The sequence below is a fragment of the Falco biarmicus genome, chromosome 2, assembly GCF_023638135.1.
Source record: "Falco biarmicus isolate bFalBia1 chromosome 2, bFalBia1.pri, whole genome shotgun sequence".
In the NCBI taxonomy this organism is placed as follows: Eukaryota; Metazoa; Chordata; class Aves; order Falconiformes; family Falconidae; genus Falco; species Falco biarmicus.
In genome coordinates, this window is record NC_079289.1 from 113,776,387 (window position 1) to 113,791,852 (window position 15,466).

Below are 15,466 nucleotides of genomic sequence, written 5' to 3' on the forward strand. Positions count from 1 at the left end.
CACGGTGCTCAGCAGACAGACGCTGCTGCTCAGGGAAAGCTCAAAACCACGTACCTTGTAGTGCTGCAAACACTCACCAGGAGGAAGTGACAGAGACGATGTTTCATCTGTTCCTTGACCCTCGACAAACTGAGGAAGAAAGACTGTAACAATTGTCCCTGGGGTGTTCTGAAATAAGACCTTACTCCGAGAAAAAACAAGCTCAGTTCAGGATTAAGTGAACAGAAGTGCCTTGCAAGGAGCATGCAGCTGCCTACAGACCAGACTTCTAGGAGCTGCCAAAGCTTGCCGCACCTGGCCTCTAGGCTGGCTGTGACCGTAAGGAAGAGCAAGCAGTCATCTGGCCAGCTGTCTGATGTACACAGAAACAACTGGAGTGGATAAAAAAAAGACAGTTCATTTTTGTAAGAAACAATATATTTTATTTTTCTGACACCACAGCCCTGGCGAGTGGTTTTGTACCAAATTTAATGGAGGTTACACAGAACGTTTTACGCTGGGGAGGAAAAAAAAATAACCACAAAAAAAATCCTGGATAACTTTTAGTGTCTGTTCCACTCCCACATTAATAAAATCACTTGGGGTTTCTAAGAAAAGGAGAATAGGAAACAGTGAGAGAGACTACTGTAGGATGTAACAGTGTCCAAGTCCAGCCCCTTCCTAAAAGTGGGAAGAGTCCCCACATGAGGAGAGGCTCTCCTAGATTTACTCCCCAAAATAACACAACGTATTGCAGCTGCCATAGGAGGAGACAGAAGGGGGACGGAGAGAGAGAGAGAGAGAAGCCTATTTAATAAAGAGTGGGAGGGAGAGACAGAAGGTGCTGGACAGCACGCCATAATTTGAAAAATATGTCCTTAACTTATTATTTATTTCTTTTAAAAGATTCTCCTCACTGAACTTAAGTTCCTTTTTGTGCTTTTCATTAATACTCTGCTCTGAGGTCGTAGTTTGGTTTTTCTATACATTGGAGTTGAAGGAAAATAGTCCGAAGTTCTGAAGATGGATTCTCCACCTAAAGTAAACAGCCTAGAATCCCATTCTCCTCTCACCCCAAAGACTAAAGTCTCTGCTAAAATCCCTTTTACAATATAGTACAGTACACAAAAAACCCCAAAAATAACCAAGAGTCCTGGGAGAAGCCAGTCCGAAGGACGTAAACATACAGAGAATGGTGCAACTTGTGACAAATGGCAATTCTCAAAATACAGCTACAGATTCTCAAAGCAGGTGCCGTCACGGGATACCCAAGTCCACAAAAATAATTTTTAAAAAATAAATCTTAAAAAAAAACAACCTGTTAAAATGAATAATTTTTTTTTTCAGGTAATTCCATACATTCGAGATTTCCCAAAGCGTCCTCTGGTCTCTTTTCACCTATTGCATGGCCAAACTGTACTCCTGAAGCTCCCAAAAAAGCCCTCAGGACTTGGAATCTCATCTTGACAAGGATCAGAACATCCAGTCTTATGGTAGCAGCTTAAAACATCATGTTCCCTGGGTTTCCAGGGCCTTGGCTAAATCCTCCCATGCCAACGTCAGCAGCCATACCTCGGGGCCTCATTTGGGGGGGAATCATGATGTTTTGTTGGGGTCCCATCATGCCCTGCATTGACATCATCATACCAGGCGACCCTACAGGGCCCGGGTGGCTGTACAGCCCTGCGGGGGCTCGGTCCTTGCCTGGGATCATGCCCACCGCGGCCACAGGGTTACTCATTAGCGCGGGCTGGCCAGGCATCGCCGTCTGTGCTGGTGACATCATGCGGTGGTGCGGCCCCATCATGCCTTGCTGCAGGAAGGCAGGCGGCCTCATCGGGTTATGACCTGGCATGGATGGAGCCGTCCCAAGAGGGATATCTGGAGTTCCCACTGGCCCGGGGCCCCCCATGCCAGGCAATGTTAGTCCCATCCTCGGGGTCTGCTCTCCTATCATCCCCTGCATGTGGGAGAACCCAGGCCCAGGACCCTGCGGCTGCTTGCGGCCGGGCACCTCCCCACGAGGGAAATACTGTAGTGTCTGGCTAGGCTTCTCCGACGGGATAATCCTGGACAGGTCAAACTCGGGTATTCCCGTGGCTCCAGGACGGATCACCTCCTGCAGCTCTGGATCAGTGAAAACCGAAGGCATATTGTTTCCAAGAACAGTGAAGGAGTCTGGACCGCCAGGGCCTCCAGTCTTGCAAAGTGCTGGATCTGTCGAACTTTGGGGCAGGTTGGTAGGACGCCCCAGAGGTCCTTCTCCGTGGAAGCCCATTCCTGCTGGGAAGTTGCCTTGTCCACCGCTGGGCCCGTTGTGTGGAAATGGCACCTGCTGCGGAGGGGACTGTACAGGAGGGAACCCCTGTGGGAAGCCCAGGCGTCCTTGAGGTACCATTGGAGACTCCTGGGAACCGTGCCCCATCATCGGGTTGTGTGACATCAGGCCGGGTCCCACGGGAACCCCATGAGGAGGTATATTGGGTCCCATAGCATTTGGAGAGGGCATCTGGTTGTTATGGGAAAGAGGCTGGGTCATTCCCATTGGGCTAAGGGTTGGCATTGGACCCACTGGGTTTGGACCTGAAATTCGAGGATTCTGAGAATTAATGCCCATTCCTAGGGAAGAAATAAGGAATCACATTTAGACAACAGCGAACAATAAACAATAAAGCTATCGAGAGACCTTTCTGCAAGGTTACCAAGCCCGCGCGTGCGCACAAAAAAAATTGTGCTAATAAAAATACATCAGTAGTGGCTCTGGAAAATGTTACTTTAACCAGAAAACTGAAACCATCTGCACAGCTGCCTCCCTAAGCTTGTCGCTGCCCTATCAACAAGTGATCAAAGCCTGCTCTGCAAGTACAATCTCAATCCAGCCCACACCTTTACTGCTTCCCTGGCACTCTAGGTGACACAGGCATTAACAAACATGTCTGTGACCCATTATCGGTGTATGGACACTTGTCCACTGGGAAGTGACTGAATCTCCTTTCAAAACTCAAGTAGAGATAAATCAGGTGACCCTCATAAGACTAAGAGGCGGCAATCAATGAGGTTAATGAGCTATCATCATGAACTTATTCAATTAGCCAGCTTCCCCAGGTATATTCAGCCACTCTGATCATTACTGTGTGAGACAGCAAAGCTACAGGTAAACTCATCAAGAATTCATTACCAATTGCCGGTTTCATGAAACATCCACCCATCCCCTCTTTCAAGTATGTTAATTCAATTGGGTGGAGGGGCTACCGCCTATTTTTGCATTAAACACATGGGTATGTGTTTAATTTAATTAAAGTTAACATTAATTTAATTAATTAACATTAAGCTATCAGCAGGGACTGGATTTCTCATACGAACACGCTCACCCACAAGACAGCCCAAAAGAATGATGTTTCCTTTTACTTTTTCTTCAACTTTCTCATGTAGGGACCAGGACAGTTTTTTCCTTCAGTCCTGGCTGAGGTCACCTGCCCATTACACATTCCCTATATGAAAAGATGTACATTTTGAAAAAGCTCTCTAACGCTCTCTAACGTGGATTGACAAAGGCAATCCACGAAGCCCAGAAAAAAACGCAGATGATTCAGTGTCAGAAAAAAACAAACCAAAACAAAACCACTGTGACACTGCCTTAAGACAGGGAAGAATGGTTTCCTCTCGATAACATGTTGTAGGTCTGACCCTTATTCCCATGAGCAGCCTTCACTCACACAAGTAATTACAGTCTGCCTGAGTGAAAATCTCTCCTATGCATAAGGGTTTTCCAGGTTATACACTTGCTGCAGAGCAGACACTTTCTGGACAAATTAAAAAAAAAAAAAAAAAAAAATGGTTGCAATGAGAATTCCTGTCTCCCCATTTCAGAGAATTGCAACTGTTTTCCTCAAAAACAACCCATGGCTATATATTCTTCAAGGTTTTTCCCCTCTCACAATCTTCATTTGATGAAGCTTCCGTAAAAATCACCCTCACTGTACTGCCTGATAGCTTGGGCTGATGTTTCTTTGAGTTTCTTACCTGGTACGCTGTTCATAGGTGGTAAGTTTGGGGAGCGTGCTGGAGGGGAGTCATCATCCGAGCTGGCCACAGTTTTGATGGCATCGTGATAGAGCGGTGTAGAGCTGGGCATGGCAAATTTGGACATCCTGGACATCATAATGGAAAGGGGATTCTGGGAGAGGGTCGGCTCTGGGGGCATTGTGTAAGGACTGCTAGAGGGAAGATTTCCAGGGAGAGTCACAGGAGCAGACTGGCTAACTGTGGAAGGAGGTGGACCACCTTAGGGGCAAAAAAAAAAAAAAAAAAAAAAAAAAAAAAAGGGGGGGGGGGGGGAGGGAGGAGAGAAAGAAAGAGACTTCAGGTTTTTTTCTTAAAAAAAAAACAAACAAAAAACCCACCAACTTTTCAACTATAAATCTCAATGACTAGAAATCCCTTTTATTGCAAGAGACCATCTGACTAATGCAGTCAATGCCTGTGAAAGGTAACCAGAAAAACAAGCCTATTGATCAAGATGGTTAACATTAGTTATCCTGGATTCTGCACTTCTACTGGAACTATCTTGAGCCTCTACAAATCCACATGAAGAATTACCAATTATCTGAAAATCCTACTGTTCAACTTCCATACACTGATGACAGACTTAGGTACCAGGTCTAGCCATAGAAATCAAAATCTAGTTAGTTAATTGTTTCTACACCCACCAAATGTCAACTGTAACTCCTCCTTTTCTTTAGAAGGCAAACAAGCACACAAGACATAGGCAGCACAACAAAAGCTGTAGCAGATATTATGCAGAGACATGTGAGCAGATTTCTGACAAGCTGCATCAGCAGCTACAAGTAAAACTCCCTGTTTACGTTTTATTTCAGGTTTTCTATACATATATTTACTGTTCTTTCCATTTAAAGAAGCATTCTCTGCACCTATTAGCTGAATATCATCCTTGCTCTCCCAAAACTGGAAGTGCAGTTAAATTTATTTCGAATCTCCTTTGTTCTTCATCAATGAATTTCATGCCACCCAGACCACATATGAAGGAAGATGCTAAACCGAAGTTGTGCTGTCACTGAAAATTCACCACACGTTCCCCCGCTGCCCCCCTCTCCCTGCCAAAAAAAGGAGAACAGAGAATACAAAAATCCTGCAATGCCAAAACATTTATGCTTCGGAAGAGCTGCATGTAAAAGCATTCATTAAGCACAACGGTTAGGGATGGAGTAAAGCACTTGGTTCTGACTTGTAGGCACTCAGGCTGATGGCAGGCTCAGCATCAGCAGCCACGATAGATGCCAACCACCAAGGCTCGCTTCCCTCGGTGCAGAGACCCAGCCGGCAATCCCCACAGCCCGTGAGAGGGGCCACCCGTCCCGGCCCCGGTCCCCACAGCCGGTGCCAGGGGCCACCCGCCCCGTCGCGTCCCGTCCCCGGGTCCCGTCCCCGGCGCGGCCGCGCCGTTACCCGCAGCGGCACTAGGGGGCCACGCGGGCAAGCGGCGGCTCTGCGGGCGCGGGGCTGCCCCGCTGCGGCGCTGGGAGCCCGGCCCGAGGGGCGGGTGTGCCCGGGGCCCCGCCGGGAGGGCCGGGCAGCGGCAGGGCCGGGCAGCGGCAGGGCCGGGGCCGGGCAGGGCCGGGGCAGCGGCAGGGCCGGGGCCGGGCCGTGCCGCCCCCCGCCCAAGGCCGCTCAGCAGCGGGGAGCGCAGCGCCAGCACCCGCCCCCGAGGTCCCCGGCGGGGCAGGGCTCCGGCGTGCGGCTGCGGGGCTGGCTCCCTCCGAAACGGCGCTGGGTCAGGGCCGGTAAACCCTGACAGCACCGGCCGCACCTGAACCGCACCCAGACACGCGACCGGCCAGCTACACTCAGCGTGTCTCCCTAGGAGCCTTTATCTGCAGCATCTTCTCCACAAAGCTACGATCAGCAGAAGCTACGGCCAAACAGCCAAAAACCCCTCGAGAAAGGACTTCTCCCACCAACACTCCACGTCTTTTCACACCTCGTGACCCCACCATTTCACTTGCGTGTCCTCCGAGTGACCAGCCCTCACCTCGACACCATGGGAGGCAAGGTACAAACCCACAAAGGCAGCAGGAGGAACAGCCCACGCGCTCCGCTCGCACAACCTCCCACCAGACCCTCGGCACAGCCTCCAACAGGCGAAGAGCCATCCAGCTCCTGCCACCCTGCAAGAAACCTCCTCCCTCCCCTTGCTGCACCCCTCGGGGCAACCCACCGCCAACCCGGGAGCCAAACGTGGCGAGCAGAGGTGGCACTCACCCGACTCCACGTTCCCCAGCATGGCTGGGGAAGACATGGTGAGAGATGCCTTGTGGTTTGGGGGAATCCCGGGGCTCTGCAAAGGAGGCTTTGGAGATGAGGTCCATCCGGGAGAAGGTGCAGGGAGAGACGGAGACTTGAGGTGGACAGGAGAAGCAGCAGCAGACCCCAAGACAGGGGGGGACTTAATGGAAGCAGCGGCAGCTGCGGCAGTGGGGCCCGCAAGCATTCCTGCCAGCTGGGAGGGTGTCTGAGGAGACTTGAGGTTCCCCGAGGGAGACCCCATCATGGGAGACTGGACCTGGCGCATCGTGGGAGACTTCAGGGGGTTGATTCCTGGCGAATGCACCTGACCGGCTGCGGAGATATCCAAGGGCTTGCGGCCGAGGCTCCGCTGCGCAGGGGGAGCAGTGTTGAGGCTATTAGGGTTACTGGTGGGATTGAGAGGTAGTGGCGGCATGTGGCTGAGCCGGTTGTTAGTCCTTTGGTCAGGCCCGATCTGTTCTCTGAGATTTCGGAGACCGACTCCTGGGCCCTGAGACATGGGAAGGAAAGGCCTGGGACCCATGCCATACTCCTGCTGCGGGTGCTCCCCAAACGGCAGTGGCACCATTTTCTGCTGCGAGGAGAGCATCTCCGAGACACCGGGGCGCAGTTTCATCATCTCTTCTGGCCCGACTCCTGCCTCCCTCAGCTTCTGAGGGACCAGGGGTGGGTTGGACCCCATGCTGACATTCATGCCCATGTCCCCCTTCATGCTGCTGGGACCCATCCCGAACTCCAGCTCCCTGCTAGAGGCCATTTGTGGGGGTATTCCTTTCGGGAAGTCCCCCCTGGAGGGGCTCATCGGCCCTTCCACCGGCATGCGAGGGAAGATGGGGTTGTTCCCAGGCTCCATGTGTCTCTGGGAGGGCATCATTCTGTTTATCTCCATGCCAGGCCTGATGCCTTCCATGTTCAGGCCAGGAGGGAGGCCCATCTGCTTCTCCGCCAGCTGCTGCTGATAGAGCTCTTCAGGCAGGCCCTGCGGGTTGGGGAACCGCTCCCCTCGGCCAGGGCCGCTGAAGACACCCTGGCCAGGAGGGAAGTTTCGGCCATCTGGGATTTTTGGCACGTCGTCTGGCCAACTAACTCCCGAAAGCCCAGGCCGGGAGGCGGGATTCGGGACACTGGGGCCCTCCATGTCAGGGTTCATCATTCCTGCAAAACCAGGCAGGCGCATCTGGCTCCCGGGCACATTCGGATGAGGAGCCATGCCCCTGGGGGGCAGAGAGTGCGACATGTTCATGCCTTCAGGGAAGGGCTCTGGACCCCCAGGTCCCCAGCCCTCCCCAGGGGTCATCTGGTAGGGAGGGGGAGGGCCTCGGACCACCCCACGAGGCCCGTGCTGGTGGACCATCATGTCCTGCAGGGAACACTGCTGCACAACCACCTGCTCTTGCTTTCTTCTTTTCTCCTCGTAAAACTCCTGCTGCAGCTTGAGCCAGGCCACCTGCTCAGGAGTCATGTGGTCCAAGTGGTCTGGGCCTATGGGTCCTGACTGGGAGTTCATTGGTGGTGGCCCCATTTCATCTGGGGAAAAAGGCATGTCCCTGTGTCCTTGAGGGCCAAACGGAGCCCCTCCGTCTGTCCGAGACCCTGACCCTTTGCCTAAACTTTGGGATTGAGCCATCATGGCCTGTATCGGCCCTTCAGGTTTCTTTTGGGGACCATCCAGCACCCCAGCATTTGGGGGTGGCCCCCCACTTTGCCCTCCCGCAAACTCCTTCTCGTCAGGGAAGAGCATGCGCTGTATGTCTCTCAGGGTCTGCAACGAGCGCTCTCGATGCTCCAGCTGCTCCTGCGACAGTCCGTCTGGATTCTCGCCCAAACTGGACGGATCCCCACCAGACACCGGCTGGGGAGGACCTTTGGGGTCTGCAGCAGAGCTATTGCTACCTTGGGAAACTGGGCTAACTGCTCGGTTATTGGGGGTTGAACTTTGTCCAAATCCTTCTGTCTGCAACGGGGTAGAGTTGGCAGGGCTGCCCACAGACATCACTTTGCTTTCCACGCTGGGGCTGTCCTGATCTATGGGACAAGGGGGGCCAGTGGATTTGGATACTGGCGCTGACACAGGTGGAGTCGGCTGCATTTTGGCGTTCTGGGGAGGGTTCTGGTCCTGGGCAGTGGGGGGCTGGGGCTGCGGCAGGGGCTTGGGTTCAGTCCGAAGTGCAGTGATCTGGGGGTTCTGCAAGAGAAAGCCACACACTGTCACTCACTCTTCTTACAGCCCTATTGCATAAGCAGCGGTGCAAATGAAACGCCCTGTCTCAACCCCACCAGCCCACACTTTGCAAGGAAGGGTAGCCTTCATGCAGTGATTACAGAGCAGCATCTTGGCCACGCAGAAACCTGTTTTCCTCAAGCATTACAGCAGGTACTCCTTGCCTGTGTGCTAGCTCTGCATAAGCAATGGGTCTGAAATATACTACCAAATATCGCAAGACTCAAGCTCTTCTTTGGATCATCCAAGACATTTATTTGCAGAAGGCTAGAACAACAACTCTCCCTCTCTTTTCCACCCTAAAACTTATTTCAGGATATAAATACTCATCCATCTCTCTGAATCACATGCACACAAGCACATTTACCATTTCCCTTCCCACCCACATGCAGGTATTCCCTACCAAGGGTACAGTATTTCGTTCCGCCTTGCTGTTTGAGATGTTCTGGATATGAAAGGACACAATGGTTTCCACCTGTCCCTTCAGCACAGCTTCTGCAGCCCTGCAAAGACAGACAGACAGGTGCACATATCCAGTTGACGCTAAGAATCCATTTTTATTAACCACCCTCCTCCCTTCTCTCCTTCAGCTGAAAGAAGGGAGAAAGACTTAACCACACATACTTCACTCTAGATGAGTAGCAAAAGAAAAACGCTTGCACCTACAAACTCATCAGCATTCAGGGTTCATGTCTCAGTTTAAGCCATCCTGGCTGCTACTCACTGCATGGATTGTAAAACAATATCTACCAGCATTTGCCAAATGAACAAACAAGCAAAAATGAAAACAACCAAAAAACCCCCACAACCAACCAAAAAAAATAACAAACCAACCCCCACACTTCAGAGAAACAATAACTTCTCAGAGGGCAAGAGAGTGACATTCTCCACTCCAGCCTCTTCAGCATCCCCAAAACAAGTAATGACTTTTTGCTACAAGAACACACTTGATGGAGAAAGTGTACTTGAGAATCTCTTAAAAAGGGAGCACAAATATAAGCCCCGCTCCCTGAAGACATTCAAGCATCTACCTACTTACTTGTTGGCCATCTCAGTAGAAAAGACGTAAACCACTTTGGATGGAGTCTTCTGCCCACTTGCTGGCTCCAAAGAGGCAGTCAGGCCATGAGAAGGTGTGGAAGACCTTGGGGCTGAAGCATTCGAAGGAGTCATGGAGTGTGGTGTGTGTTGAGACTCCTGGGACTTCACATGATCAGCAGAATTGCAGTCTGGAAGGGGAGAAAGAAGAAAAGAGGGGAATCACTACCTTGGGAGCTCCTTGGAAACCATTTCTGGAAACTGATCAGAGCTCTTCCTCCTCTGAAATGTCCCACTTGTCTCTCAAGCACCACTAAAAGTATTCTATTACACCACACACCTTCCCTCTAATGCCGTGCTGCCCTTCAGGCACCACTGGGAGAAAGCTCATTTTGTCCCTTTCCAAGGCAAGTGGCAGTTCCCAGAGCTGATCCCTTTGAAGTCTCTGATGGCCACACAGAGTAGCAGGAAAATTACACACCAAAACAAACAGACATAAATATGTCTGCACCCAAGGAGAACACTGTGTGAAACTTTACTTCTTTTCCCTTCAGCCACCTTAGCCAGGTAACCTAGCAAACAGATAACAAAAGGAAAGATGGACAACTGCACATCTAGCGCACATCTTTGCACTGCCTCACACAGGCAATGCTGGAGCCAGGAACAGAACACAGAAATCCCATTTCTGCCTTGTGTTACCAGTCAGGGTGCTAGGGGTTATGTATCTGTGTTGACAAAACAGGCTTGCATTTTGTTCAAAATCCCAGTTACAACAGAGCAGTTCCTGAAAGGCCAAAGGCCAGAAGGAAACCAACAGGTTGCAGTTGTACTTTCAGATCCTCTGGAGGAGTTTCAGAGCTACAAGGGAACTTTCCCACCAGGGTCAGGTCTGCATTTTAACTGAGCATGAACAGGTCATTTACCAATGCCAGCTATGACAACCTCTCCTCTGCCTCTCTCAAGACCTTCAGAGACTTCGTTGGTTCGAACTTACAGAACCCCAGACAAATAAATGTTTCTCTAACACTTGCATAGCGATTCTCCATCTCACAGAGGACTAGGACTAAACGTCTGCACTTGCACACAAATCCTAGCAAACGTACCTTTGATTTCAGGGTCATCATGAGGAGTCCCAGCTTCCCTCTGTTCAAAGGAGTCTGCCGAAATGCTCCTCTCTCTCTTCCCCTTCCCCTTGGCACCATTTCCAGCCCCATTCTTCAGCCCCATGCTCCCACCTGGGCCAGGGAGCACTTTAGGGGGGTGACCTCCACTTTTGGGGTCACAGGGAGAGGGCTGGGATTGGCTGGTGGAGCCCCCTTGTTTGCCCTGGTTGGAAAATTTGGAATCCAGCTGGGGGTTGCCAGACGGGGACATCACTGTAGGGGGACGGACCATCACCTCCTGCTTTGATTTGGGGCTACTGGGGACAGAGCAAAAAAAAAAGAAAAAAAAGGAGAAGAAAAAAAGTGACAAATCACACCACTGATTCGTTCAACCCTGTAGGAACCAATCAGAGAAGCAGAAGCAACCACTGCCACCTTTGCAAGCTAAGACAATTGCTGACAAATAAAAAATGCCTGCAAGCTTAGAGTCATGCAGGTGCTTTTTTGAACATGCCCTGAAAGGGTTATTATCCAAGATGGGATCTCATTGCTCAAGAAGGCACCAAAGCAAGCTACAGACCTGCCAGATCCCAGGAACTGCTGTCACATGAGGACCTACCTCTGGGGCTTCTGTCAATAAAGACAACGGTTTCTATGTGCACAGAGAAGCGCCTCACACCAAGACCAGCTCAGAGTAAACAAACAAGGCACAACAAAGTTCACCTCGCCACTCTCCTGGACCCCAACGATATGCCACAGCTCTGATCAGAGCAGACCCCACCACCCACACCCCCTCCCTTGCACCTCCCTATCCAGTTCTACAGGGAGCACAAGGAAAACCCAGCATTACTGCAGCATTCATCATACATTGGGGCGAGCTGCCAGGCAAACACAAACCTCTGACCGTGAAAACAATTAAACCAGCTACAACCTGCCTCTGAATAAGGGAAGAGAAGGATACCATCTCACTGCACACTCCTGCAAAATGGGGCAGATGAAACTTCTCTAATTTGCCAAAGGAGATTCAGAGTCTTTCTTTCCCTCTTGATTCAGCAAATTGCATCCTAAAAATATTTTGCTGCTCTGGGTTTTACAGACATACTAGCCACCCCCCCTTCCTCCTCACGCTCCAGTCACTCCATTGCTATCGGATCTTCTGCACTGTGTTTTCCCATCTTCATCACTACCACTTCCAACAGGCAGCGCTTGCTAGCATCCTCACTGTGGGACTCACCCAGGCAGTTTCCTCCTTTGGACAGACAACTGACTCAGAGGCGTTCCCTCTCAATTACTCTTAAGCTCCAGATGACCTCTAAACAATCAAACTCGAGAATGCTGTCAATCAAACCATTGCAAGTCCCTGGACACTGCTTCACTTCCATATTTTTCCCCTTCCAAATTAGTGGAGGAGAGATACTGACCTGCTGCACCGGCAGGTAAATGATGCAGAGGATCTGATCAACTCTCCAGGCTGTTCAGGCCAATAATATGGAGGAAGCATTTTGTGTGAAAGCACAGACAGGGAGACCTTCTGCTGCCCAACCACCCCTTGGGGAAACAGATAATTAGAAGAGGGGGAAGAAAAAACAAAAAAAAAGAACCCCAACCAACCAACAGACAGAAACAGCATGTTTACTCTCCTACAGCCTGTTCAGACACCTGATGGGAGGGAGGAGGGCACAAGGAACGGAGAATCTGCACATCACAGGTTTACAGCTTTCAGCTCGTCCTGAGCCTAGCAAGCATGGAGGCTCCCCAGCACCGTGCAGCCAGCACTCAGGTACTCGGTGGTTCCGATGGGCGCACAAAGGAGGACCAGCAATTCACATGCACCGGTCCTTGGCCAATCCTGCAGCAGAGCGGGGACAGCATCGTGCACCAACCCAGAGCAGCTGACTGCAGGCTCTTCTCCTTACCTCTGTGTGTTGCCTGACGGGGAGTTCCTCACTTTGGGGTTACTGGAATGCATTGACAGAAATCCTGAGCTCACAGTCTCACACGCGCGCAGATGGGCTCTCGTCAAGTTCCTCTGGGGAGCGTGCCGCCAGAGGCAGCGTCGAAGCACTTTCTGCCACCCGCTTCTCTCAATGCTGGCTGTCTGCTTGCCTTTTTTCTCTTTGTTCCTCTCTGGTTTTGCACTGGGCACTTCCCTCCTGCAGCTCCAGCATTCTCTAGACGCGTGCCTCCTGCTGCCCAGGGGAAGTCTCGCATCTCCAGGGCACACTGTTAAAACCACCCCACAAGAGAACAGAAAACCAGTGAGGAACTTCCCAAGCAGATGTATCTGGTGCGAAGCAGTAAGCGGCAATTCTCCCCCCATTACTGAGAAGACACAGGAGAAGAGCTTTCAGATCAGTACAGCTCTGTGTTTCAAACTGGAGGCAGCCCTTGCTGGCCGTTCGGTTTACAGGCAGTGAGGCCATCTTCCCTTCATCCAAAGGAAACCACTCTGAAGTAAACAAAACAGGGAAGCACCTCGTATCTGGACACTTTCATTCTGTATTTGTGCCCAGCTTGAAGACATCTCACAGCAAGTCAGTAGGAAGCCAAAATTACAAACCCCCAACATGACTTAGCTATCCAGGACTCTCCTGTGGATGGCCATAATCTGATATTTCTTAAGAACATAAACTCTGTTCAAATCTTTTGCCTCCTTGGTCCAATATAACTAGACATATGTTCAATGATGCGTGCTAAGGGTTGCACAAAGGGAGGAAAATAAAATAAAATGCCTTCCTGACCACCTGTAAGCAACCAGCTATGCTGTGATTGCTCTGAAAACACCAGGTTAGTCACTCAGTGTATCTATTAGAAAGGCCAAAAGATCACTAGAGAACTACCTCTCTAAATTTGCTCAGCAACACTATGCAGACTCTTGAGGCTTTAAAAAAAAAAAAAACAACCAACCAAAAACAATCACACAACAAAAGCACTTTTTTCAGCTTCTTTCTAAGAAACAATATGCATGACACAGGCAATAAGGCACATAAAACTGTTTCTGGAGGAGGAAACTATTGAACATTACTGTTTACGTCCTTTGGGCTAAATTATTCTGGAACAAATTTCTGTCTTGTTTATGTTTCAACAAAATCTCTCCTGTTCATCTCACCTACTCAGATGCAAATCCACTTAATTTAGAATCTAACCAAGATTTATTGTTAATGTATTAAGCATTGCTAGTTAAATATTATTCAAATGTAAATATTCCTGGTTTTCCTTCTCAGCACCCAAAGAAGCAGTTTCTTCCCGTGTATATCAAATGAAACAAAATAAATCTCACCAGACTGGGAGCGTCTTGAATTTTATGAAAAAACTACTGTTCAAATTGTGTTTAGAAAACAAAAATTGGTTTGCTTAATTGCTGACACCAGAGGATTAAGAAACACAGGCACCACATGACCAACTAGCCAAGGAGTTACCAGTAACTTGTAGTATTGAGCACCATGGGTTTCCAGTTCCCCAAATATATCTTGTTGTGAGGTTGTGCCATTACAGTTTTTAGTGACTTTGCACTGCTGTACATGATAGTGCTCCACACTGCAGTTGTTCCATGAAGCTCTGCATCCTCTCCAAAAATTCTCTTCTCTACCACATGCCTCCTTCGTAAGCCACAGAAATCATCCTGCTCCCTATTCTCACCTCCACCGTGCTGCACAAACCCATGACTGTGGGGAATGTTTCTACAGTAAAGGTCTCATTTTTAATGCCTTCTGTTAGGTAATCAGATGAACTCCAGTCTGAGCCACACACTCCACAGGATCCACTTGCCTCTGGGGCTATCAGCTGGTTAGCCCTCCAGTTATGCCAGCAATGTTGGAGTTACTCTGTTACTATTGTTACCACTAACATGCTGTAATTGGAGCTGGTGCTATACAGATACATTAAAGACAAGAGAGACCATCTTCACGAGCCTCTACATTGTACCATCTTCGCATGCAAATTTGGCTCTGTTTTGACAACAAAATCGTAACATTATCAACAGCAACCAATTCCACTTTTCAGAAGAGATTTATGCATCTTTAAGTCAGTGCAACTCAGTGATACATTGAGTTCCTCACTTATGGTGAAGGTATGACTGAAAATAGGGTAAATTTCAGGTAAAAAAAAGAAAAAAGGAACAAAGTAAGCAAAGCTCAATGCTAAAAGCAGGATGTAGATGTCTGTGTGATGAACTTAAGTATTCTACTTGTTTCACCCTCTGCTTTTCCACTTTTGATATTTATGCATTATCATGTTACCTGTTATTGTAAGATGAGAATTCTCTCAGACTCCCAGTCTTGCACAGTGCAATGAGAAAACATGAAGAACAGAACCAGGATCACACTGGCTGCACAGTATTTCTGACATCACCAAACTTTCAAGTACTTCACGGGGGAAAAAAAAAATAAAAATCAACCTCCTCCAATTTTTTAACCCTACTTTTTTATTATCCTATATACACGTATCTTCCATCTATTAGAATTGATGCGCTCTGCAAGGGAACTGTATTTTCCAATCTCACTTTAAATTTCTTCTTACCAGAGAGAGCTATAAAGGATACATCAATATATTCATTGGTGGAACAACAGCAGCTCAACCTCCTCGGCTTCTCATTTCTGCACACTGGGAATGTACCATCTTTTATAATGTGAAATGGAATGTCTCATGGTTTTTCTAAATGCACTTCTAACATATGTATGTCTGGGAATCTAGGGTTCAATAATGGAAAAGCTCTAGAGAAATGTATTTTGCAGCTGGAGTCTGCCTGCCATAGCAAAGCCTTTATCATTGCTCTAAAATTAGAGGTAGGGTCACTGACAGT

General features: G+C 49.3%; 1 protein-coding gene across 15 annotated transcripts in view; it reads right to left on the reverse strand.

The window, feature by feature from the left end:
- Window positions 1–399: 399 nt before the first annotated feature.
- Window positions 400–15,466, reverse strand: part of BCL9 (BCL9 transcription coactivator) — a 61,165-nt gene continuing 46,098 nt past the window's right edge. For 7 of the 15 annotated variants that reach the window (XM_056328458.1, XM_056328463.1, XM_056328462.1 and 4 more), the window contains 7 exons: window positions 12,582–12,888; window positions 10,666–10,982; window positions 9,564–9,753; window positions 8,928–9,027; window positions 6,259–8,488; window positions 4,003–4,263; window positions 400–2,598 (listed from right to left, as the gene is read on the reverse strand). In XM_056328458.1, coding sequence (XP_056184433.1) covers window positions 1,481–2,598; window positions 4,003–4,263; window positions 6,259–8,488; window positions 8,928–9,027; window positions 9,564–9,753; window positions 10,666–10,982; window positions 12,582–12,634 — 4,269 coding nt within the window. In that variant the 5' untranslated portion in view covers window positions 12,635–12,888 and the 3' untranslated portion in view covers window positions 400–1,480. Of the gene's footprint in view, window positions 2,599–4,002; window positions 4,264–6,258; window positions 8,489–8,927; window positions 9,028–9,563; window positions 9,754–10,665; window positions 10,983–12,581; window positions 12,889–14,903; window positions 15,030–15,466 lie in introns of all 15 variants that reach the window. The other 8 variants (XM_056328465.1, XM_056328464.1, XM_056328457.1 and 5 more) reach the window with 4 other exon arrangements.